The sequence below is a fragment of the Gallinula chloropus genome (genome assembly GCF_964237585.1).
Source record: "Gallinula chloropus genome assembly, chromosome: 1".
NCBI classification, from domain to species: Eukaryota; Metazoa; Chordata; class Aves; order Gruiformes; family Rallidae; genus Gallinula; species Gallinula chloropus.
In genome coordinates, this window is record NC_140085.1 from 10,722,861 (window position 1) to 10,749,223 (window position 26,363).

Below are 26,363 nucleotides of genomic sequence, written 5' to 3' on the forward strand. Positions count from 1 at the left end.
TAAGATGAGTGCTGTTCTGCCATTACTCACTTCAAATGGCAACTTGCTCTGTGAAGAGTTGTGCTGAATTTTCACAAAATGTCACTGCTCAGTGTGCAGTCAAAGCCATGCCCAAGATACAAATGTGGCTGAAATGGTTGAAACCATGGTCCAAAGCACTGCTTAATATGAGCAAGGGTGAGGAAAAGAACCTTATGGAGTAAGCTTTACCAGCACTTTCCATTAGTAAACTAGTAAACTCTACATAGCAACAGGTGAACGTGCACCTCACAGACAGTACAAGGTTGGAGTAGTTGAAACATGAGGTGACTGAGAGTGAAGAGTAAACCACCTTCTGCTGGAAGACATTGTGTGTGACATGCCCAGTCTGTTGGTCAACAGATAAGTATCCAAATCAGATAGGTGATTTCATCTGTTCCTGTGGGCTTTGTGTCTCTTTGAGAAGACCCAGCATGATGCTATCAGCCACTTTTGTTACCTAGGGTTTCTCACAAGCCTTCCAGTTATAAAGAATTTTTTTTCCTCAAAGCAATTAAAGGCAAAGTCTCAAAAGTTAGTCTTGAATGCATACTCATAAGCAATTTTCCCTCTTTCTGTTTGGTTTACAAATAGAACTGTCTTTCCCCATGTGTTTTGACAGTTGCATTTCTGCTTCTAAATAGATAGCTGAAAAGGGGAACATCCACAATTTAATTCCCAGGAGAAAGTTTTGTTTGAGTCTGTTCTTTTATCCACAGGAACCACATACTGGACAGCATACTGGTTTTACAAATTTATGGGGAATTTTATTGTTGTTGGGTTTTTGATTTTTTTTGTAAAATAGGTTCATTCACTGTAGAATAATGATTGGAGTGGCTGATAGTGCTGTATTGATTCCATTTTGTTGCTGTTTGATTTGGCAGTTCATGGCTATAGGTCTTGTGTGAATTATCTATCATTTCCCTTACGTGAAGTTTTTAAAAAGCATCATCTCCGTTGTAAAAGCAGACTTTTCTGAAAGAAAAATCATCTGTCTTTCTTTTCTTACTGATTTTAATGACACATCTTTGCATAAGGCATGCCTTACATGGTTTCTTTTATTGTAAAAGCGGACTTTCTAATTGTATCCCTAAGCCAAAGGATAAGTAAAACCATGTTTTTACCATACATGAGTTCAATTAATATCATGCTAAGACTAACAATTAAAACAATTTTTAAAAACAAATTTTACAAAAATGGAACTGAAAAGTTTTTTAATCAGCAATTCTTTTCCAAGAAGGCAATTCTTTTCTTCCTGTAAACAATATAAATTACAGAGAGTACAAAAGGGATCTGGCAAACACTTTTTTTCATGTTTTTTTTTTTTTTTTAAATCCTGATTGTACACCAGGGATAACATTATGATCCACTTTCTTAGAATCTGAAAGAATTACTGTAAGCAATCAAAAGCTTTTCTACTCATTTATGTATTATTCACTAGAATGGTTGAACTGAAAGTTTTACTCATGCCAGTCTGTACAGCACAGAGTAAAACAGTGTCATTCAGAGGCAGTAAAAATACCACATTGCTAGCTACCAAGTTTGGCATGTCTACCCACGAAGACACCTACAGACAACAGTTCATCTCATTGGGGAACTACCAGCTACAATAGTATCAGCAGATTAAAATGAAATCAAAGCTACAATAGCTTCGTGTAATAAGGAATTCTGTGCACTATTTTAGAGGAAGCAGCTCATGTTAGAGTTTTAAACTTTCATTTCCTATTTCTATTCTTCATAGTCCAAGGGTGTCTAGAAAGCCCAGACACTCTTGAAGTTAAAATCCTTAAAATTTACCAAACACCTGATAAAATACATAAAGAGTGTATGGAGAAGAAACTGGAGCAGAGGGTGTGCGGAATATATCTCCTCTCTCTCCATAAAAGGCCAAATGATCATGCTGGGTAATGATCTTCAGTGAAGCTCAGTCTCTTCCATCTGCTGAAATATGAATATATTTCTTTCTTCTAAAAATGAAAATATTTCAGCATCATATGTAATTGGCAGCTAAACCTTACATATGAGAATTTTATAGTTTCTGAAAGTTTTCTAAGCATTCTTCTTAAAAATGTTTTTGGTGGGGTTTTTTAATGTTTTTTTTTGGGGTTGGGTGTTCTCCTAAATAATTTGAAGTGATTTGAAAAAAACAGTGTGAAAGGAATCAATAAAATACAGTTCTTCCATACTCTCCTTATTTAATATTCAAATGATGGCATTTGTTTTTGCCAAAGCTCCTATTCAAATATATGTTTTACATTTACACAAAGAAAGTGAAGTATCAGGCACCTTTGTGATACCAGAAGAGAACATCCAATCTCCGCACCTCAAAAACCAAATTTATCTGTATAAAACTATTCTACAGACTAACACACCTACCTCCAAGAACTTTAATGTCAAACACGAGAACTTAAGCTGTAAATATATAGTTAAGTAAATAATGTGGGTGTCTCATGAATTATCAAGGGAGGTCAACAAAACAAGCTGTAAATATATTTGTGGATTTCACATATTGAACTTTAGGATTTTCAAAACTCTAGTTATGAATCTAAACTTGGATCCATTATAACCATTTTCTGGGACATCTTAGGGGAAAAAACTTCAGTATAGAAAAAATATGTAAATTAGTGAAAACAGTAGAGAAACTAAAATTATAGCATATTAAATGGTGCTTCAAAAGAAACAACTATATATTGATTATAAATAGATGTAGAAAAGGTTCTGAACCATTTATAAAGACTTAATTCTACCTTGTCTGGCTTAAACTAAATTCTAGGTTGTTACTAATTGTAGAAAGTCTGTAGTAAATATACAACAAATTACTTCAAGCACTAGCTTTTACAGCAAAGTCAGTAAAAGTAAGAGCCCAGATATGAACCACTCTTTCAGCCACATATGTTATGGTGGAAATGCTACACTTAGAAAACTCATGCCTAAGGGAATTACTAAAGATGCTTTTTTGTGCTGGCACAATGGGTTTTAAAGATGCTGGCTTCCATGGGTTTTAAAGATGCGTAGCTTTCCTGATTGTCCCCATTTATGAGGCCTTTATCATGCCATTGCAAAAAAAAAAACAACCAAAAAACAACTGACCTCAATCAACCCTAAGGAACACTCAGAGTCCCAAGTGACAAACATCAGAAGTTGTATAGGTCACACAAACACCATGAGAATGAGATTATGGGGTAGTTTGGGACAGGCACAAGGTAGCCCCAGTTCAGGCTGTTGAATACAGGGAAGTTGGCAAATGTGCTATAGAGGAGAGCTTGAATCCACTGAAATCCTGCTCTTGCCCAACAGTTCCCACCATCAGTTTCCTGACCCGTCACCAAACTGGAAGTGATGGAGCAACCACTGCTCAGAGCTGCCTGAGCAGGGCACACTGCCAGGTTCTGTCTCTGCCAGAAAACATGGGTGGCTTTCTCTGCAGATAAGATACTAGGACTATCTGTTAATAACACTATTATGTTACAGTTTATTAATTTATATTAATATCCAAGAAGATAGCTTATGATCAGTATAAGAAATCATGAAATAGAGCTAAGGAACATCTCTGTCTGAAAATAATATAGACTGATTCCTTCTGCAGCTATAGGCAATACTGAAACAGAGGAGGCTAATAGAAGATTTTTAGAAAAAGGTTTATGTGACAGCCTGGTTTAGCTGTGAAGAATCATTTTGCAGAGTTTGAGTTCTATCTTCACTCACAGTCTGGACCCAGGATTGCTTAATTTCTCTCTTCTAGTTTCAAGTATTAATCTTTATATGCTTAAAGGTTAAGATGTCACAGTTCCTGGTACCACATCAAAGACCATGCAGCTCTCTCTTCATCAACAATATTCATTCAGTGAAACATAAATAGTATTGGTTGCCAGTTTAAGGCAAGATGCCACTGGGGTTCTGGCTCTTATTTGAAGAAATTTCCATGTAGATATTTGGCTATTTGTTTTTTATTTTAAAGAAGAATCTTTTTTAACTGCTGGTATTAGAGTTTCACAATTCACTAAAATAACATAAAATTTCATTAAGGCATTACGGAAAAATAATTTTAAAGACAGTATTTTTTTATCTTCGGTATATGCACTCAATAATTTGTAATGGAAGAAATATGACAATAGTAGATGTGTTAGAGGACATTTAATACAAAATTCCCCAAATCTGCTGTATTAATATTCCCAGACAATTGTGCTATTCAGTATGAGAATAGCTACTCTACTGCCTGTATTATTATGTGTAATGTCACTGTGTCCTTTCTTGTTTATATTTCTCAACTTGCTAAAGGCTGAATATCAGATTTGTTCATGTAGTACAATTTCCAAAACAGAAAATAAAGCATCTGAATTAAAAATATCATGTGCTGGTGTACCTTTCTTCACCAAATGGTCTTAAAAAAGATTAGGGCAGCTCCCATCAAAATACATGCATTAAAATTCTAGCCATGTAGTAAGAGAGATCCAGATGGATAGGAGCAGTTGAGAAATATAATGCAGTAGCTGTGTTACATCTGAAGAGGGGTGGAGATCTCCATACAGTCTCTGTGCGGGTAGATGGTGTACCTATATTTCCTTTCAGCTTCCTCTCCTTCTCAAAATCACCAAATGCAAAGAACGTTTCATAAGGAATACAAAGAAGGCCCACTGGGACTTTAATTTTTACAAGATTACCATATGAAATGTCTCAGATGAATAACTGGTTTTCTGTAGCTTTAACCAGAAAATCAGTGTTAATCAATCTAACCCTTTTTATTTTTCCTTCAGGCTGTTGATTTGAACTATTAATATGACTGAAGAGAAAATATGGTGGTATACAGTTTGATTTAGAACACCTTATTCTATGTGAAAGTAAATATGATCTGCAAAATACAATAGTAACACAATACTGTAACACAAAGTAAAAATTAAAAGTGTTTGCAGCATTTGATTTTGATAAATTACAATTTTTCTTAATGTGGATGATACTTATGTCTTACAAGGTTTTTTATAACCCACTGTTCCCACCCTGTACAGCAAGGTCTACTAATCACCGACCTGCAGAAAGTTCTGTCTCCACTGGCTCGTCAGCCAGTAGTTTTGGCAGTGGATACAGCATGGATAGCGAAGGCAGCAGCAGTGCCACAGGAGAGAATAATCTATTTCCCATCCCAAGAATGTAAGGCTTCTCCTTTAATACACTGTATCCTCTGTGTACTCACTATATATAGCCCTTTCACTTGCCAGTCATTTTCTTAAGTAGTCTCCTCTGCAGACTTGAGTTAGTAGAATTTCAGCTAAAGGGTTAGAATTTTTCAGAGCTTATGTTTTTATTCTGCTCTGTTGAATACTGAATTATTAATAAGCAACCAAACCTCCACCTCAGCCTCACGAATTTATTGCTGTCAGACAGGAGAGGTGCCAGTCTTAGCTTTTAATGCAACTGTGGAGGGGTGGTTTCGGGTTAGCATTTAAAAGCACAACTTTCATAGGCCTGAGAATGCTTAGTTTAAATTTTCAGATAGACCTTCTAGAAAGAGGTGCTACTAGTGCAATTGAAATTTAAATTCTGGATATAAACTAACTTCCCCCAAGTTTTCAAGAGGTTGAGTAGAACTTCTTGAAGTTCTTGATGAGAAAGAGATTTTTGGGAAGAAATCCATGTAGGAATTATCAAGCTACTATCAGTACAATGATCCTATAAAACATTTTCATTTTTAGTCCTTTTACCTGGTTAGCAACTGGTTTTACCAGGACTTTTTTCCCCTAACTTTTCTCTCATGCACTTGCATTTAGCAATTTTATTTATAATCCTTTGCAGGAAAAAAGTAATTCTCCTTATCAACTTAATGTTTCTGGACTAAAATTTTTGTAGATTTTCCCTGCTCAAAAACTTGCTTGGTGATCTTTGCTGATTCTGTGTCTACAATAGCTGTTATATGTTTTTCTCTGGGATACAAATTTTTGCTTTGCTACTGTAGTCTTGAACTATTAGTCACAAGAGTTTGCTATAATTCCCCCCAAAAAGCTTGAATGGAGAAAAAAACAATTCTCCAGAACTGTGACAGTTCTCAGTATTCATCATTTTCCAAAATAAATTTATCTAAACTTAATTAGTGGCTAAAAGGAAAATGGACATTAATATTTCAGTCTCACTTTCAGAATCTAGAACAATGTGAGCTCCAATTGTGGGGTGCTTTCCATTGAACCTTTCACTCATGTTCTAGGTTAAAATGAGTTTACTACTCAGTGGCAAAAAGATCTTTAATTGGATTTTACAATCTCAAAATGAAAAAAGCAAAAATGCATAAAACCTTTGTGTGCAGAAACACAAGATGGAGCTCTCAATAGAAATCTGTAGTTCTCATATGCTAAATTTGAGTCCAAATACTATCACTACTTGTCTAGCAATGTGACAGTGTCTGCAGTTACTTGGTATTTGGCTGAAAAATTGACTATTAAGCCTGAAATGAGCCCTAGTTCTACTGAAAAGCAGGAAGAAGTCTCCACAGCTTCAGCTTTTCTCTTATCATAATTTGTTCCCATTAATTTTACTTAATTATGTAAAATATATTATTTTATGTCAAGGGCTAGAGTATCTTTTTATTATTATTATCATTTTGGCACTTTAAAAGCAAATTGTTTATATACTGCCATTAGAGACTTTAAAAGACAGGACATTTACATCAACATTTTCATGTTAGTCTCAAGGGCTTTAGATAGGAATGTAATGAAAATTAATGACAAAATTGCTGTTTACCATCAGAGACCTTTGGGATCGTCTGCAGGGAGAATGTTTTAAACTAGATAACTGCTTGCATTTTGAATTCTGGATAAAAATTATTACATATCTGAATATATGTAAGATTGAAATTCTAGTCAACATTTGAATTTAGAGGTCCTGACCTTATACACTAATTCAGCATATCCATTAGACCACAGTTCACAATTTGGATGTGAAGCGTTAAGTAAGCTAAATAATTCTAAGTGTCTTGGCATATAAAAGCATCTTTGTTTATAAGCTTCCTGTACAGATCAAGGTTCTTATCTATCAATAGAAAAGGTGTTGTATAGGCCAGGTTTTTAACTTTTTAATTCTAGTCCAAACACTTGTAACCAGAGAAACATCTATCTGGTCATGCAGCAAAATAAAATAATTAAATAGTGACATAATGTGAAATGTTTGATGAGGTAACTAATTAGAATAATTGCCAATATTAAATGTTGTTTTAAGTATCAAAGGGAATTTATCATTATATACAGTTATACACAGCTGAACAAAACATGTACATTCTTTCTTTTATCCAGTTGCAATAGTTCTGAAAACTATTCATGTTATGATGGATAATGATGACTAGATTCTCTACAACTTTCTATTGTGTAACCATCTATACTAGTTCGATGTTTGTAAAATTATATTAATTTTGAATGCAAAGATGAAAAGCAACTGAACAGCGTGTAAGAAATCTAACCCTAAGGGCAAATAATTCTTGTATAATATTTGTAATACATTTAATAAAACATTACCTCACAGAAGAAGAAAATAATAACTTTCAGTTAAAACTGAATTGAAAATCACTTCAAAGCCTGTGTTTTAAATAAGTTTTAGTTCTGAATGAACTTGGATACCACTGCCGCTGTGAAACATGAAGGTGGCTCGCTCATAGCAAACAATAGTGATGGCCCTTTAACTCCAGAAGAATCACATGCTTTACATGCATATAATGCCTTATATTCTCTACCTCAGCATTTCAGTCTTAAGAGAGAAAGGCAAGTAGAAGCACAAACATCTCATAGTAGCAGACATGTTTTTGAGGGTGATTGTAATCATGCCTTAGAGCTTGCAACAAATGTAATTAAAGATAGCTTACATTTTACCCAACTTTCATTGCCTAAAAATAGACATCTAGAATGTAATCTGTGTTCTTTCTACATCCAGAGGAGAAAGATAGGACCTCCAAAGCATGATTTATTCCACTCACCTTCTTTTAAGATTAGTAAATCGCAGACCTGAATTGTTTCTGTTGTTAAACCTAAACTGTAATATAAAAGCAATCATTAAAAGAAAATGCTTGCCACAAACATGTCTTACCTTTGAGGAAAAGTATTGTAGATCAAGTATCAACTCTGTGACTCCTTATTATATATTTCACTGTTCACTATAACAGGATAAAGTGAGGACAAGAACCATGTAGACTGGTTGTGGAACCCCAGGCTGATGGGGAGCAGGTAGTAGACATCACCTCATGGCCCTATTCTATAGGAATGTACAAGCTCAGGAAGACATGGTTGTAGTTGCCTCCAAAAGAGAAAAAAAAACATTCTTAAGTGATCTGTTCAAATGTCAATGGGAAAAAAACCTACCATACATGTTATTTTCTGGAAATTGAAAAGATTCACATGCACTCACACAGCTGAAGTATTTGGTTGGGTTTTTTTTATTTTTAGAAATACCTGTGTATTTTTCTTTCTGTACAAACCAAGCCTTACCGGCTTGGCCATATCATTTTCTTAGATCTCATCTCTTTAGGATCTTATTTACAACTACCAACTATCTTTTAACAGAGGGAAGATGAGCCAGAATGGACAAGAACCAGTAAAGCAGTCGGGAGTAGGATTGACCGATGCAGAAGGTAAAAAGAAATACAAACAGCACTACAGTGGTATCCCATGTTTATAGAACCGATATGTTTATTTCTTTTACTTGTTACACTATGAAAGATTAGCCTATGTTCTCTTTGTATTATAGATCAAGATACTGGCTTTCATTTACTTTAAAGGCCCTTTACACATAGCACCAATGTAATGAGTCTTCACTTTAAATGAGAACGGTGTCTTACCTGTTTATTTAAAGTATTTATTTGGATTGCAATGAATAATATCTGTCATTCAATGTCCACTGCTTTTCATAGTATTGGAATAAAAAATATGATACATGGGGCTGAGTCAATACCCATTAAATCAGAAGAAAATATCCAATGGCTATAAGGCTCTATTTTTATGACATTTCAGAATATAAATATATATAAAGCAATTATTACTTTTTGTGTATACATAAAATATTAAGTTTAAATAAAAATATTAGATGACCGTCAAGCTTTACTGCTGCAGTTAGACTACAGCGAAACTCTTACCTGCTTGGGAAATCCTGAGTGAACTTTTTCAGTATGAATGTGTTGTTGCCAAAGAGAGAGACATTGTAGCATTGGAGCTGAAAAGAGCCTGACAGAATGGCTTGTCAAAATTTCATGAGCAATGTTATTATCTCTTTCGTGTATTATAATGGAGAACTGCATGAAAATGAAGAGTGTTTTGTATTGAAGGATATGTTAGGAAAATTCCATTTCCCTTTGCATATAAGACATTTTCTTTCAAGTTTATGTTTCTGTTAACCTCAAATATAAAATTTAATTATAATGACCTTAATTTTATTATTAAGATAATATTTTTATCATTTTAATACATTTCAATTCAATTCATAATTGAAATTCATATATGCAATTGAAATTAACTTCACTTTAAGTTCAGCCTTAAAATGCCAACATTTTTCAGTTTTTTGCCATCTGTATACATGGGGAAATAATTGCTGATGCTATATTTGAGATAAAAGTGGTCTAATGTTACACAGATTTGAAGAAAACAAATTAGAATTTGAAGGTAAAACTGTAAATCCGTTACTCCCAAAGCAAGTATTCTTAATTGTGTATATGAATTCCACTAAATCTTTCAATACATAATTCTCATCATGCAAAAATCCAAATTCAGCTGCTTATCAAACTTCAATTTATTCAACAATATTTTTAAGTATTAAGAAACCAAACTATTTTTAAAAGAGAAATGATGGGATGAAAATGGGAAATCAGGAATTTTCCATTTTTTACTTTGTCATGATGTGTTTTATACAGAATGATAATTGTAAACAAATATCTTTTGGAACACTAACTTCAGAACCTCCAAACACAAAATGCTTTAATTTAATGTTTGTATCTATAAAAAAAGCCATCCAAACAGACCTAGCCAAAAAACATCTTTTCAAAGAGTCTAAAAGATGTGTATATAGCATTTATCACTAAAACTACTTTTCCAGTGAAAGGGAAGTTTCTGTTCATCTTCAAAATCGTCAGATAACTCAACAACTCCCTAATTTTAATTTAGGATACAATTTACCTGTCCTAATTTGAAAAGTCTAACAATTACAACTCAAAGTCTGATAAAATGAGTGGTTCTTACTAGGTGTTGCATGTCCCCATTGAGAAAAGCTGGGGCAGCCAGCCTAGTTTCTCTTGTCTTATCTCTAGCTGACTTAGACGGGACAGATGAACCTCAAATGATAAATAAAACTAAAAGCTAGAAAACAATTCAAAAGAATTTCACTTTCAGCATGTAAACATAATTATCTTGTGGGGAAATAGTTCAGGCTTTAGAGGAAGACAAGATTAACTGAAAATTTCTTCAGTAGTATGGAATTACTGTGGTATTCTTTTCATAGGTCAACAAAAGTGAATGCAAATATTAAAGTCTTAAAACCAAATTATATCTTTTCTGTACTGCTTGTACCTGTGTTGTGGACCAGATAAGCTCTGCAGTTAACTGGGAGCAAATAGTTATTCCCATTTCTCATTAATTTGTAGAGAGGTCCCATAGCTGACATTTGTATTTTCATTTGTAAATAAGGATTTAGTGTTATACGTATAAACTTTTAATACTAGTAATATTTTTAAATTTTTAAATGTCCTTAATGGATAACTTCTGATAAAAGTAGTCTGTGAATTATTCTATTTAAACTGTGCAGAATAAGTGCAATTGCTTAAACATGCAGATCTACTGTTACTTCAAAATATTTTAGTCAACCAAGTCATTCACACATGCCTGGCAAAAATGGCAGGGGACTTAACAGGAACAAAATCTTTTAAATCAGTAGCTGGAGACAAAGCAAGGTAGGATTCTTGAATGGAAATCACAACTGGGTTTTAGGCAGCTGAATTAAAACTGTACCAACAGCATTCACATTCAGCTCACAAGGTATGATACGTAAATTTAGGCATGTACATAAGTGGAATCACTGGGAAAAAATATGCTCCTGTTGTAATTGTTTACCCACTTGAAAAATGTGCTAATGTTTTTTTGGGAACAGTTTTTTGTGCTATTAAGATGTATCAAGTTATAAGTAATTATTGGAAAACGGTATTATTTATTTTGCTGACAAACAAATGGTCACTACAAATAACTATGAATATTGCTATGATAATTTTTGTTTCCCTGAACATATCGGCTTGTCATATTCTGTATTTTCATACTAATTAATAATATAAAATAATTCAGAGTTGTGTTCTTGGGCACTGTGTTACAGTTATTTTTATGATATGCATTGTTGCATGCTATCTTACAGTGGATATGCTGCCCTGAGGAGATGAAATCCTTTATCTTCTTAAACTTCAGTAAATCTTATGATACATATTGTGATCGTTACTGAGTTATGCAAACCAAGATCTCTATTCATTTCAGAAAGTGCAGTATCTTTTGTTTAAAGTTCTCTTACAATGTGCATTGGAATATTAAGGATATTACAGACAAAAAACCCCCATTGCTTTCCATGTAAGGATTGAAACTAACAATTAAAAGCACATGATTAACATCTTAATTCAGTTGTAGATCATGATTGGTCTATCCGCCCCGTGAGATTGTTCAGCCAATAGATCCCAGATGCTATTTTCCACCTACCAGTCATGTATCCAATTAAGAAATATATGGGAAAAATATTTGCATATATTTCAATAGTGTGAATTTACTAGGTAACCCCAAGCTACCATTATATATCAAGAAAATTTTGAATTTTCTCATTTGAAGTGGTTATATACATGCAAAATATCATTCCTCTAGTATTACAGACATTGAGGTTCATCTGAAAATACGCCTCATTTAGAAAAGATGAATATGTTCTTAAGCCTGGGCCGGGTTCACACACTCAGTATTGTTTTGAATGAATGAGTACTCACAGTGCTTTTGTCATCCTCTGTTCGTGGCCTCACAGTTTTTAAGATTTTCAGACAGCAAAATTGTAAACTTTGTGTAGAACAACATGGCTCCCCACTCATGTGAGAGTTGTTCTTTTATTTAAAAAAATCAATGAATCCCATCCAGGCCATGTCCTGAATACCAAAACCATCTCTAAACAGTTACACAGTGGCTCAGAGGCTCACTTTCTGACATTTCCAGTGGTCCTTTGAGTATCATTTTTTGAGTGCAGTAAAATGAAGTCCTGTAAGTAAGAAAATATCTGCATGTATAAATGACTGAACCTGAAGAGAAAATTGCAGAATATTGTAGCATAACCTCTGTAAATATATTTCCACATCTGAGGAGACTTTTACTCCTTCAACATCTGATGATGCATACATACTTTTGCAAGATGATATACTAGTGATTTTGACTCTTTGTTTATATAACCTTTAATGAACCCTTGCAGGGTTTTCCTTTTCTGTGCTGTGTATTTGTCTGATTTACAGATTTTTAATTTATTTTTTTTTAAGTTTTGTGGTAACATCATGTTTTAACAGGCAGATTTCACAGTACTGTCATTATTATTTGATCTATTCAGAGTAATCTAAAGCTAAAATCCAATTTAATTTTTTCTTTCCCTCCCTCCTTTTTTTTTTTAAATTTTTGAGCTTGGTAGTTCATAAATCTGGATTATAAATTATTCGTCTATAACAGTTTCATCACTTCATTGTATTTCAGTCTAATATTTATTTAGGAGAAAAATGGTTGAAATACGACACAAACCTTAAAACAGGTTTGGGAGGTCATTCTAATAACATTTTGGAGGAAAGGTGCATGGTCTCTATAAGTAAGCAACTGGTAATAATTTGACTTGTAAATTTTCCTTTATAATCTTTCTGAATGTTCCTGGTGAAATTTCCATCCATCATGTTTATGCGGAATAAACCCTGGATCATATTATTTTTGCAAACTGTATCATGCTTTCTTTTGAAGGGGTGCCCAGGAATAATACGTGGATTAGATCTGTGTTGTAAAGCAAGACATGAAACAAACTAACAGCACAGGCACAAATAAACATTGCCACATTCTTTGAAGTAGATAAAACTCAGAAAAAACAATTAATTCTCTTTTTACTTCCTCTTTAGTTAGACTAAAGTAACTCTGTTTAATCCAAAGGACTCACTGTGGTATAACTGAGAAACATCTAAGGGTTTAGATGTTGCTTAAATCAACTTACTGCCTCTCCATACTTAAAAAATTTCCCATTTTATTTTTTTTTTTAAACTTCAGTGGTTGAAATACCAGAACCATAATTTTAGTCCTTATGAGGATGTTCAGAGAATAATGACCTTAATTTTGGACCTTCAACCAGAAAGTTATAAGTATGAGGAGAAAAAAAGACAGATGAAGGAAATTATTAAAGGCTAATCACAATAAAGTTATTAAGATTTGCAAATGCTTTTTGCCTATGTAAAATCTGTACTTTGATGTCTTGGCTGACCAGGCCAAAAATATGGGTTTTACTGAGGATGAGAAACTTTTCAGTATCATTTTACAAAAGAGGACTGTGAGATCAGATTAAAATATGACGCTTAATATTCATGAAGAAGGTTATAATTAGAATTTAACTTCTTGCTGGATTAAAATTAAGGTGAATTTTACTGCCCTTGCACAAGCAATAGTGACTTTGAATGAAAACAAAGAGACTGGGAAAAAAGTAGGAAAGAGATCAGGTTAAACCTTAAATTTATGTAACCTTGGGATCATCTGAGACTTACCTACTTTCATAATCAAGTTTAACTTATGTCTTTGTATCTAGTAGAAGGTAACTTCTGTGAAACATAACCTCATCTTGGGTCATGTAATTTGAATTTGATATTTAACGGTGAAGCACTGTAATTTAGGAATGAAAATGTAAAGAACGTGATAAGGACTCTAAAACAGATGTTCTGGGTTTGGACAAGAGGGATTTGCATGAATTATGGAAGGAAGCAGATTTTCTGGTGGTTTGGTGCCAAAATTTGTAGAATTCCCATTTTGAGAAAGTCTTAGGAGGCTCATGCTGGATGATCTCCATCTTGGAAAGAGACAGAAAAAGGTGCCCCTCTGTCACCTTGGCAGCCCTTGGATACAAGGGGGCTACAGGACAACAGTCAACTTTGATGAAAAAGTAGACAAACACTAGTTTTTGTCCTGATAGCTGCAAGTTACAGGCAGCAAATGGTTTCTGGTGTATCTCTAGACCCAGCAGCACCACATTTTGGGAGTACATCCTCACTTTCTGTGGAGACTGGTACACCACCACTTTAGGCCAGAGACACAAAGTGTATCAGCACCTAGATTATGTGATATAATTTGCCTCTGCATATATCTATGTCTCTTCATGGACTATATGATGAGTCTAAATTAATATCTCTTGATATTAAAATATACCCTTAACTTCCTCTAGTATGAAGGAAAATCTCTACTAATCTCTAACAATTTATTTCTAATGATTAAACCTTTGTTTCTTTTCCCAGTAAATAATCAGAAAAAATGTAGCTAATTACTTCTTACAGAAGGCTCAACTATAGAACAGAATAAAACACAATCTGAAAAATACCAAAGAGCAGAATTATTTGTGTTGGAAAAGATCTTATCATCAAGTTCAACCATTAACCTAGTACTGTGAAGACAACCATCAAACCATGTCCATAAACACCACATTTACATGTTTTAAATACCTTCAGGGATGGTTACTCAACCATTTCTCTGGGCAGTATATTCCAGTGCTTGACAAATCCCTTGATGAAGAAATTTACCATAGTATACAATATAAACCTCTCCTGGCACAACCTGAAGCTGTTTCATCTTGTCCAATTGTTTGTTGCTTGGGAGAAGAGACTGACCCCCACCTCTCTACAATCTCCTCTCAGGTAGTTGTTGGTGATGATAAGGTCTTCCCTTAGCCTCCTCTTCTTCAGGCTAAATAACACCAGTTCCCTCAGACGCTTCTCATAAGAACTGTTCTCTATATCCTTCACCAGCTTTGTTGCCCTTCTTTGGACATGCTCCATCACTTCAACACCTTTCTTGCAATGAGGGGCTGAAAACTGAACCAGTGTTTGAGGTGCAGCCTCATCAGTGCTGAGTACAAGAGGAAAATCACTTCCCTAGTCCTGCTGGCCACACTGTTTTTACTACAGACCAGGATGCTTTTGGCCTCATTTTACACCTGGGCACACTGTTGGCTCATATTCAGCTGGTTGTCAACTGACACCCCCAAGTCCTTGTCTGCCAGGCAGCTTTCCAGCCACTCTTCACCAAGCCTGAAGCATTGCATGGAGCTGTTGTGGTACAATGCGGGACCGCGCCTACTCTGATTGGCCTCAGCCTATCAGCCTGTCCAGATCCAACGCTCCTATCCAAGTTGGTGTTGTCTGCAAACTTACTGAGGTTTCATTTGATTCCTTCATCTAGATCATTGATAAAAATATATTCCCAAGTACTGAGCCAGTGGTGGGGAACAGCACTTGCGACTGAAAACCAACTGATCTTAACTCTTCACCAAAACTCTTTGGGCCTGTCCATCCAGCCAGTCTTTTACCTAGCAAAGAGTACACCCATCCAAACCATAAGCAGCCATTTTCTCCAGGAGAATGCTATCAGAAACAGTGTCAAATAGTTCATGAAAGTCTAGGTAGAAAACATCTACAGCCATTCCTTCACCCACTAAGCAGGTAACCTTTCCACAGAAGGAGATCAGTTTAGTCAAGCAGGACCTGCTTTTCATGATCCCATGCTCACTCAGCCTGATTACTGGTTGTCCTGTATGTGCTGTGTGATGGTACTCCAGATGATCTTTCCCTGGCACTGCGGTCAGGATGTTCCCCAGATCCTCATTCCAGTCCTTGTGGATGGGCATCATATTGGCTAACTTCCAATCAACTGGGACCTCCCAGTTAGCCTGGGCAGCTGATAAATGAAGGAAAGTGGCTTGGTGAGCATTTCTACAAGCTCCCTCAGTACCTGTGGTGGGTCCCATCCATCCCCATAGACTTGTGTGTGTCTACATCATGCAGATTATGGGGGCTCAGTTCTGCTCCTCACATATTAATGTTTGTAATCAGCAGTTTGAGGGAGATGTTTCTGCCACTCAACTGCACGCTCACGTGACCCCACCTGAATTACTGTATCCAGCTCTGGGTTTCCCAGTACAAGAAGGGCATAGACTTGTTGGAGTGAATCCAGAGAAGTGTCACAAAGATGATACAAGGCTGGAATCTCTCCTATGAAAATAGGCTGAGAGAGTGAGGTTGCTCAGCCTGGAGAACAGAAGGGTCTAGGGAGACCTTATTACAGCCTTCCAATATGTAAAGGTGTCTTATAAGTAAGATGAGAAAGACTTTTACCAAGGCCTGTAGTCTCATGGCAAAGAGCAACTGTTTTAAGCTGGAGAGAAAATTTTGATTTGACATAAGGAAGAAATGTTTCATGATGAGGGTGGTTGGACACTGAAAAAGAGTTCCCAGAGAAGTTATAGATGCTTTAGCTGTAGATGAGTTAAAAGGCAGGTTGGATGGGGCGTCGAGCAGCCTCACCTAGCGAAAGCTGTATCACCTGTACTATCATGGAGGGCTTGGACTAGATTATCATTAAAGGTCCCTTTCAACACAAATCATTCTATGATTCTGTGATATGAAAGAGGTAACAATAAGAATCACAAGCTTGGAAAAGACGTTCGAGTTGATCAAGTCCAACCGTACCTGTCCTCTACTAAAGCATATCCCTAAGCAGTTTAGCCATCTTTTAAATACATCCAGGGATGGTAACTCAACCACCTCCCTGAGCAGCCTGTTCCAATGCCCAGTAACCCTTTTGGTGAAGAATTTTTTCTTACTGTCTAATCTGAACCTCCCTGGCACAGCCTGAGTCCATTCGCCCTCGTCCTATCACCTGTCACTTGGGTGAAAAGACCAACACCCACCTCCTTTCAGGTAATTGTAGGTACTGATAAAGTCTTCCCTCAGCCTCTTCTTCTCCAGGCTAAACAACCTCAGCTCCGTCAGCCATTCGTCATAAGGTTTGTTTTCCAGCCCCTTCACCAGCCTGGTTGCCCTTCTCTGGACACTCTCCGGGTCCTCAATGTCTTTCTTGTAGTGAGGGGCCCAAAACTGAACCCAGCACTCAAGGTGTGGCCTCACCAATGCTGAGTACAGGGACATAATCTCTTCCTTGGAACTGCTGGCCACACTGTATCTGATACAAGCATTTATAGAACTAGAAACACTTTAATTCATTTACAGTAGTTTCTTCTTTCCTTGACATGGGACTTCAGGTACACACATCTCACTTTGCCCAGCTTTGCCCAGCTTTCTGTCTGGAACAGGTACAGTAATTCTGTGCCAGAAGTATTCTACTTTCTTCTCAGTTTCTTATCTTCGTATTGAGTTTCAATTACTGATGTAACATCAGAATAATATACACATAGTATTTGGTATTAAGTGGTTTAGAACTGTTTTTCCCAAGGAATACTATAATTTTATATCATACAACCAGTCACTTCTATATTTATGTCAAGAAGTGAATGAATAGATAGATGTATTGTGAATTCACATGCCTAAGGTTACTAGCAGGGGTAGTCTCTAATTAACCTACAAATCATATATTAACACTGTGTTTACTTTTTTTAAATTCAGTTAAACTGAACTTTATCTTCCAGAGAGAAAATTCTTGTCTCCTACAACATAATCCCCAACTCATAACACACTAACAGTATATAGGTCAGCAATAAACGACCAAGTCAGACCCTGTCTCTTTCACAATAGAAAAGCATTTACGTTATTCTGGAATAGTTCCATATTTCTGCACCAAGGCTTGATCCAATTCTTTTCAAGGGATTTTAGATTGGTATGTCAAAACCACAAGGAGCACCATCTATTTTGTTTGTGCACATATGTCAAATACTGTCTTTGGTGTTTGCTACCATCCCAATAACTCAAGTAGCTCAGGAGTACTGAACCTTTAATCCTAGCATGTACCAAAACATAAGAGAACCCAAAAAAATAGTCTGGACTTTCAAGTACTTTTCCTAAATCAATAGAATCTTGTACTGAATAAGTATGTCACTGATTACTTGATTGTAATAGATATCGATCGAAGGATTTAAAGAGAAATACAGCCAATCTGAAATGTTTCCAACACTTGCTTGAACAGCCATTGAATTGCATTTTTAGGCTTTGAGTTCATGTCCAATAGGACACAGAAATCACTGCACACTCTCAGTTTCCTTCCCACAGAGCAATATAAGCCTGGTGATCTCTTTTTCTAAACCACATTTTTAGCAGCAGTAATATCTGCTTTTATAGTCTTATTGCCATTCTTATTTACATGTGGACAAGGTCAGTTTGTGAAATAAATTATTACTGAATAAAATCTGATCCTTGTCCAGGAAAAGATCTAAATGAAAGAATAAGGTCCTGACAGACTTCTCTACTATCTCTATAAATAAGAAGGCTATAATTCAACCTGACATTGTTCAAACTGCCTTTAATATAAATCACAACCTTGCTTTCTGCCATCAAGTTCTACCAAAGGTCTACTATCTAGTACTCATGACAGCATAAGATTAATCAATGCCAACAAAATTTAAAGCAGAAAGAAGTACCAGCAAGGGTAATTTCTCACATGAGTAGCTGCTTCAGTGCAGAAGAAGAAAAGGACACAAAGGAATAGATAGTAAGTAAAGATAGCACTTGCAGCTAGCCTGTCATGTGTTGATCCCTCCTGCTGCATCTTATTTATTTTTGGGAATGCAAATTTTATAAATTGAAAAGATTAGATATGTTTTCTGTCACAAGGGATCCTTAGGAATGAATCAGGCTTATGTACTGACAGTAGTCCTTGCTTTCTCTCTTTTTTTCATATTTTTTAAGATATGCATAATATTTTATACCTGCTCCCTCAAGTTAGGAGTAGCCATACTAATACCTAAATACCACACTAATTTGACAAAGTGATTCAAAATAAACAACAGGAGTGTTGTAAACCTTAAAATTATCAGCTGCTTCTCTAAACTGCAGGGAAATATATCTTATCTACATCCTTGATTGGCCCAGTATTCTAATTTGCCCACCTGGCTCTCCAGTAGTAATTGGAGCAATTTAGCCTTCCTGAGGTATTTGCCAGTATAATCCATCTGGTTTTCCTGAAAAGAAACAGAAAGAATTTGAATAAGAATAAAGACTGCAGCCAGAATAGAGACATAATGGAAAAAAAGGACAAGATAATCTTCTATATTCTTGTATCCACATCACAAACAAGATTGCTTTACATAGTTACAAATTATCCTGTTCCTGAATTGTTATTATAAAGTGTCATTAAAAGCGAAGCAAAGAATCCAGGGAGCCTGACTGTCATTAACTGTTGGCTGACCAACAGCTAACGCCACTCCTGTATAAATGTGATTGGATGGCTGTTGGCCATTATGTCATTTGTCAAGAAGATTCTAAAAAATCTTTTTTTTTTAAGCATTCATTAAAAAACCCTCTGATTTTCCCATGAGATCTATAGAAAATTAACTTCTTAAAGAAGACAAACAAGCAAAAAAAAAAAAAAGGCAGAAAAACCTGAAAGCATATGTCTTGCATCTTGAGACCAAAATATCACCCTTTGTTATGATGCTTCAGTAATCACCTGGAGTGATAATTTGCTTGCCTAATGTTGTTAATCATTTTTATTTTCTTAGCTCATAAATGCATCTCTAGTAAGATAAAGCTGTTTGGGACTTCCAGGAGGTTTATTCTGCTGAGTCCTTGGAGATGTAATCCGGTCAGATGGTTTCTGCTGGGAATTGAATTGCTAGTAATTCAATCAAAAATCTGACACAGTAAAATAGTTCCATTTCTGAAAAAGGGAGAGGAAAAAAAAAAAGGAGCATTCGTAGAATTCTATTAGATATAGTTATGGACGAAATCTGATCTAGAATCAACTGGTACATATAGTACAAAGACCTTCAACACTGAAAAACAAGCAGGGGGATTCCCACAACAAAAACAGGAACAAGGGTGAAGATGATGGAATGTATGATAACTTGACCTGAGCCTTGCGTGGTGTAAGTCTGAAGAAGTGCTGCTTTACCTAGTAAGTAATCTAAAATAACTTTTTGTGGTCAGTAAAAGTTGGGTTGAAGCATTAATATTATAGAAAAAGAACTGGTAAATTGTAAATAAATGACTGCCTGTGATGAAAATGAAACTAGGAGATAGCAAGGAAGGGTTTTAAATGTCATCTATCTGAATAATTCAGATGATCTCCTCCATTTAGCTGTGTAATTAGGACCTAGAATTTTGTGCACACTCCAGGAAAAAAAGTAAATAAACCAGATATGGTATAAAGTCAATACTGTTCAGTGTTCAGACACGTGTGAGTTTTACTCAGCAGGAATGTGGTTGAGGGGGCCTCAAGAGGTCATTTTATTGCTTCAAAACATCGTATTTTCCTAAAAGGCATTTGTTAACCTGCACCAAAAATTTACAGCCCCATTAGACAGTCTATTCTAGTGCTTGATTATCCTTGATACTAAAACATGTTTCCTAACTGGTAGTTTAATCTTCCTTGCTGAAATTAGAACTCAAAGAGAGAACTAAGAATCCAAAATCCAAGCTCTTCCCTTCACAAACATAACAACTTTATTAAGCATTTCCTATAAACATGCTTTTCTGAGCTTGCCTACAAATGGTAGTATAGCTGCTCCTACTGAGCAGTTCTGTATTAGAATTCTGATTTTGTTGTATTTATTTAAAATGTCAAAAAAAAAAAAAGGAATGTCATAAACTGTTTAGATACTTAACAGCCATTTCTAACTCCTTAATGTTGGTAACTCACAGAAAAGGAGCTGGTAATCTATGTGCATGGTTTACAAGGCTGTTTATTCTAACTTGTTTCATTACATAATTTAAAACTTGCTTAGAAATTTAAAAACTCCTTTCTGAATCCCCAGCATAATAGTTTATTTTCCCTCACATGTTCTTGTAGTATAAACCTTTTTTTAGACTGACGTTCAAACACTTATCTTGGAATTCTGGGTAAATACAGATGGAGCTAGAGCATTTCCAGGTGGGATCATGTGGCAAGCTAAAATTAAATTTCAACTAATGTTTATGTCAGGATTTGAGACTGCTCAGAATTATCTGAATATATGTTGCATTTCAAGACAGGAGTTTTTGAAAATCACTGCATCAGTATTAATATAAAGATTTCATATGCTGAAATTGCCTAGATGTTTCTAATTCTCATTATAGAATCATAGGGGTTGGAAGGGACCTCAAGAGATCATTGGGTCCAACAGCCCTGCCAAAGCAGCTCCCTAGCTCATATTGCACAGATAGGAGTCCAGATGGGTCTTGAATATCTCCAGAGATGGAGAGTCCACCACCTCCCAGGGCAGCCTGTCCCAGGGCTCTGTCGCCTACACTGTGAAAAAGTTCTTCCGCATGTTGGTGCGGAACTTCCTGTGCTCCAACTTGCAGCCATTGCCCCTTGTCCTATCTCACAGACCACTGAAAAAGGGCTGGCCATTTCCCCCTGCATTCCATACTCAAGATATTTATAAATATTAATAAGGTCCCCCCTTAGTCTTCTTTTCTCTAGGCTGAACAGTCCCAGCTCACTCAGTCTTTCCTCATAGGGGAGATGCTCCAGGCCCTTAATCATCTTCCATAGCCCTTCTCTGGACTTTCTCCAGGATATCCCTGTCTTTTTTATACCAGGGAGCCCAGAACTGGACACAATAGTCCAGGTAGAGCCTGACCAGGGCAGAGTAGAGGGGGTGGATCACCTCCTTCGACCTGCTGGCCATGTTCCTTTTGATGCACCCCAGGATCCCATTGGCTCTCTTAGCAACCAGGGCACACTGCTGGCTCATGGTCAACCTGCGATCAACCAGGACCCCCAGGTCCTTCTCCACTGAGCTCTTCTCCAGCAGGTCATCCCCCAGCCTATACTGATACAAGCGGTTATTCCTTCCCAGGTGCCAGACTCTACACTTGTTTTTGTTGAACCTCATTTGGTTTCTCCCTGACCAGCTCTCCAGCCTGTCCAGGTCTCTCTGGATGGCAGCGCAGTGTTCCTGCATGTCAGCCACTCCTCCCATCTTTGTATCATCAGTGTACTTGCTGAGGGTGGATGCTGTTCCCTCATCGAGGTCATCAATGAAGATATTAAACATGACTGGACCCAACAGTGAGCCCTGAGGAACACTGCTAGTCACAGGTCTCCAGTCAGATTCTGCTCCACTGATCACTCATGGTAGAGAGCCTGCTTTCATGTCTATAATTAGCACCTTGTGCTTTATCCCCAGTTTACTTTCAGATTAATATGGTTTTTGTAATGCTCCATGTTTATTATTTTGCCCTGTGAAACCAGTGGTACAGGCTTGCAGCTTTAATGTGTTATCCATTGCAACTGTATATGAGTAATGATCTGTCTGTTCAGGAAAAGCTTCAGTGTGTTTATTCTTACAGAATTCCTAACAATTTGTCCTGTGTAGGCATTTGTGATTACTTTAGGCAATTATATGCTGCTCTTCCCTTTTGTGTAGTCTTTGATCTCCTACTAATAGACCAGGACTGAGAGAGAACTGAATGGACAGAAGACCTGTCAAATCTAGTGGCAGAAAATTATGTACTGCTTTATGTATTTTTAAGCCCCTAAAGACCTTTGTAGATAAACATAGGTGTATCCCGCTGTAAACGTGTATCCCACTGTACTATAAAGTATTTTTCTTCTTTAATCCAATTGATGCTCCTGAAAGTCATTGGTATCCCACAAGTTCTTCATCACATCTGTCATTCCTGATGAGATACTTCAGCTTCACTAGCACATCTTAAATGACCACAGATTCTCATGTGTATAGGAATAAACCTGATTTGTTCCTACAGCCAAGTCAGTATTCTGGATTCCCTTCACAGCCAGCTACCCAGAGTGCCAATCCATTTTGTTTAGAACCAAGAGATTAGAAGGAAATTTTACAATATTAATTTCATCTTGCACATCTAAAATATACATGGCTGGTATCAGATGAGACTAGTTCTACCACATGGTCCCCAGGTTTGCATGTGTGTAAAGTCATCCATTGCACAGGTCATTCTTTTCTGAAGTACCCTTTGAAGTGCTTTCTTTTTGCTGTTTTCTTTTTAAAGTTTCTTTTTTGTCTGCTGTGTTGGCTTTGCACTGTGACTAACTGTGATGTGATAATAACATAATGTGACTGAATTCCATTCCTTGGAAATATGCACAAAGCTTCTAGAGATAAGCTGGGTCAAACATCTAGTACATAGAACCGCCTGCCTCTTTCACACTGCTGTAGTACCTAGAAGTTTGCATATTTTCCAGAATGCTGCCTACAATAATTAGTCACTTTGTGTGATTTACTCAAAAAAGCCTCATATGTAACTTGCATCAGTGCCTGCTGAGTACACTATGGATTTCTACTCTTTCCTCCTGCTGCTTACCTAATACCTATAGCATTTATTCACCAGGTCCTCATCTCCTTGGCTGTGCTTGGCTGTGTTGAGCGTTTTAGAAATGCATTCATATTAATGGAATACTCTGCTGTACTTTTGAGGGAATTGAATTCTTACTGATTTGAATGCAATTATTTGGCTTTTTTGCTTGTATGTTGGCTTTAAGGCTATTTGGTGTTTTGTTTATGTTCTAATGCAGTATGCAAATTCTCTGACTTTATAGAGATGTATTTTTCATGTTTGAAAAAGTGAATCCTACTCAATAGCCACACTATCTTCTTTCATACTCAGTGCTTTCTTTTCAAACCCTCCCACAAAGCAAAATTACCCAAATTCCTGTAAAATGACACTGCGGCTTATTATAATTTGGGAACTATATGGCGTAACAATAGGTTTCTAAGTCCGTGATAATTGTGTATGTACGTGAAAGCTGGCATTTTCAAAGAAAGGAATCTGAGAAGTGTTAGAAACAAATAGAAAAAAATAAAAGGAGAATGGTTTTGTCCTGTTGCTGAACACTTTAAGCACAAAAAGAGCTTTCACATCAAAAGGGAAACAGTTTGGGAAGCAGAGCCTAGAAACTGGTCTTCACTTCACCTTATCAACACCACCTTACCTTGGTTTAGTCAATTGTTCCATTGACTAAAAGGGATACTCCAGATTAACGACATTATATGAAGACAACAACACATCTTGCCTTCAGAAAATTACTTGAGCATGTTTTTCTGGAATTACATAAAATAATGATTAGTATCAATTCAGTATAACTGTGATATGTGTCAGTAGACAATTATTCTTGTGTAGTCTCACAGAAAAACTGTAGTCAGTTTACAAATATAGATCAAAATCCATAACTTTATAGTCTATCTTGAATCAAATCTAACCTCTTCGTAGGCAGGCAAAGATCCTCAAAGCTAACTTAGGCATAAGAAATGGGGAAAAATATGGAGAAAAGATTCCCTGGGAAAAATTAGACTAAAATATAATCTCAGGTATCACAGAAAATACCTCACTAAGTAAGATGAGCATGGGCCAGCTAAGAATTTTACAGTGACAGTCTAAAAGAGTGTTTCCTTGCTTTACATTACTTCTGGCAATAGCCTTTCTGGCATCATTGTGTTCATGAAGGCTTAATCTACCTTACTGTTATTCAGAGCAGCAACATAACTTTGAAATAAATTCGGCAATTTTACTTTGCTCAATGTAATATTGACATTTTTTTCTTTTCTTTTTTTTTTGTTGATACATCTAAGTCTTGTTCATTTTGCGAGAAACTACACTGGAAACAGTTCCAAGTGACCACTAAATGTGCTCCTGTCCTTAAATATGTCATCGTCAGTGATGGGTCCTTTGGACAGAACTGGACCAAATGCAGGAAAGGAACATTTATGTCACAGGCCTGAGCAATTCCATATTCAAGAAAAGCTCTCAACTCTATACAACCTAGATGTAGGCACCTCAAACTATTGCTTTGATCTACTGATTTATCCCTATTGCACCGGGTTAGTGCTGTGTAGACAGTAATGAATAATTAAGCAAACATCTAAATATAAGCTTATATAACTTTAGAACCCAGTATTCTGTTGATCTTTAAAATTAGTATATATAAAAAAGTAATGAAAAAGTTAAATATACATACCTCTTTTTTATACTGTCATCCTGGGGTCAGTTTGAGTAAGAAAATCCTTTTGTGCCTAAGTCATATGAAATAAATGAGATTAATGTGTCAACTGCCATATAGTATAAGGAATCAAACACAAAAGAGGTGAACAGTGATGAAGATACCATTTATTTCTCTAATAAAGAGTTAATGGGAGTTTTGTCACTGGGAGTCCGAATTCCCTATAGTGGCTTTTGAGTTCTGCGATAAATTGTGAAATAAGTTACTCAAATATATTTTATTGTATAGGAAATGCTGCTTCACTACAATATAAAGTTGGACACATGGTCATGATGGACATAGGTGACATATACAGTCAAATAGATGCAGTGGAATAGATTAATACTGTGTGCCAATTTAGACCAGGGCATACTCCATGAAAGTCAGTGGAATTTCATCAGGCTACAATTGGCATGAGAGAGAGGTATCACACAGTGAGAAACTTTCAAGTACTGTGAAAAACATAGGAGTAATAATTGGAGAGTGCAGAAAAATTAGGATCAAAGCATTTAGCTGACTGACCAACTAAAGGGCTGCAAATGATCCCTGAAGGTGGGAAGTCTGTCCTCTGAGCAACCCTGAGCTGCAGCTGTTGCTCTATTATTTACTTTAGCAACACTTTTGTCCTACTCTGCCTATGATCTTTAACTCACCAGGTTTTGCCTGGACTGATTTTCTGTACTGTATTTACTTTAAAGAATCAACACTTTATTCCAGAAAGTTGCTTAGAGATGCAAGGAATCCTTTGCAGCACAGTCATCTTGGAATTCATGTCACCTGTATTGTCCTTAGACAAGTATGGAAACCACATAATTTTTTTTTTTTGCTCTTCTAGTTTGTTTCTATACTGATGTCAGTGCTGCTAGTGTGGTTGGTTTTGATTTTTTTTCTTAATTGTGGTCAGATTGTGAAATGAAGATAAGATACATAAAGAATTTGAAGTGAAAAATTTGGATAATACTGCATGTTAGGAGTGAAAGTGGAGTCAACAATTTGAAGTTAATTTAGGTAGCTATATCTTTGTAAATCTAAATTCAAGTTGAAGGGTTTAGTGTTGTTTAGTTCATCAAGCTAATACTTTATGTTGAGTCAGGACAGGTTTAAAACATGGAGATTCCTATTATTAGGCCAACTTCAACGACATATAAGTGTTCCTTTGTACAAATGCATATATATACATACACATGTGTGCATGTACATATACATACATATGCA

At 36.1% G+C, this 26,363-nt stretch overlaps 1 protein-coding gene across 1 annotated transcript in view; it reads left to right on the forward strand.

Annotated features, from left to right (window-relative positions):
* The window catches only part of PCLO (piccolo presynaptic cytomatrix protein), a gene marked incomplete at both ends in the record, with an annotated part of 357,904 nt that overhangs the window by 305,889 nt on the left and 25,652 nt on the right, over positions 1–26,363 (forward strand). Inside the window, 2 exons of the mRNA XM_084279271.1 lie at positions 5,022–5,163; positions 8,550–8,617. Coding sequence (XP_084135397.1) covers positions 5,022–5,163; positions 8,550–8,617 — 210 coding nt within the window. The remainder of the gene's footprint in view (positions 1–5,021; positions 5,164–8,549; positions 8,618–26,363) is intronic.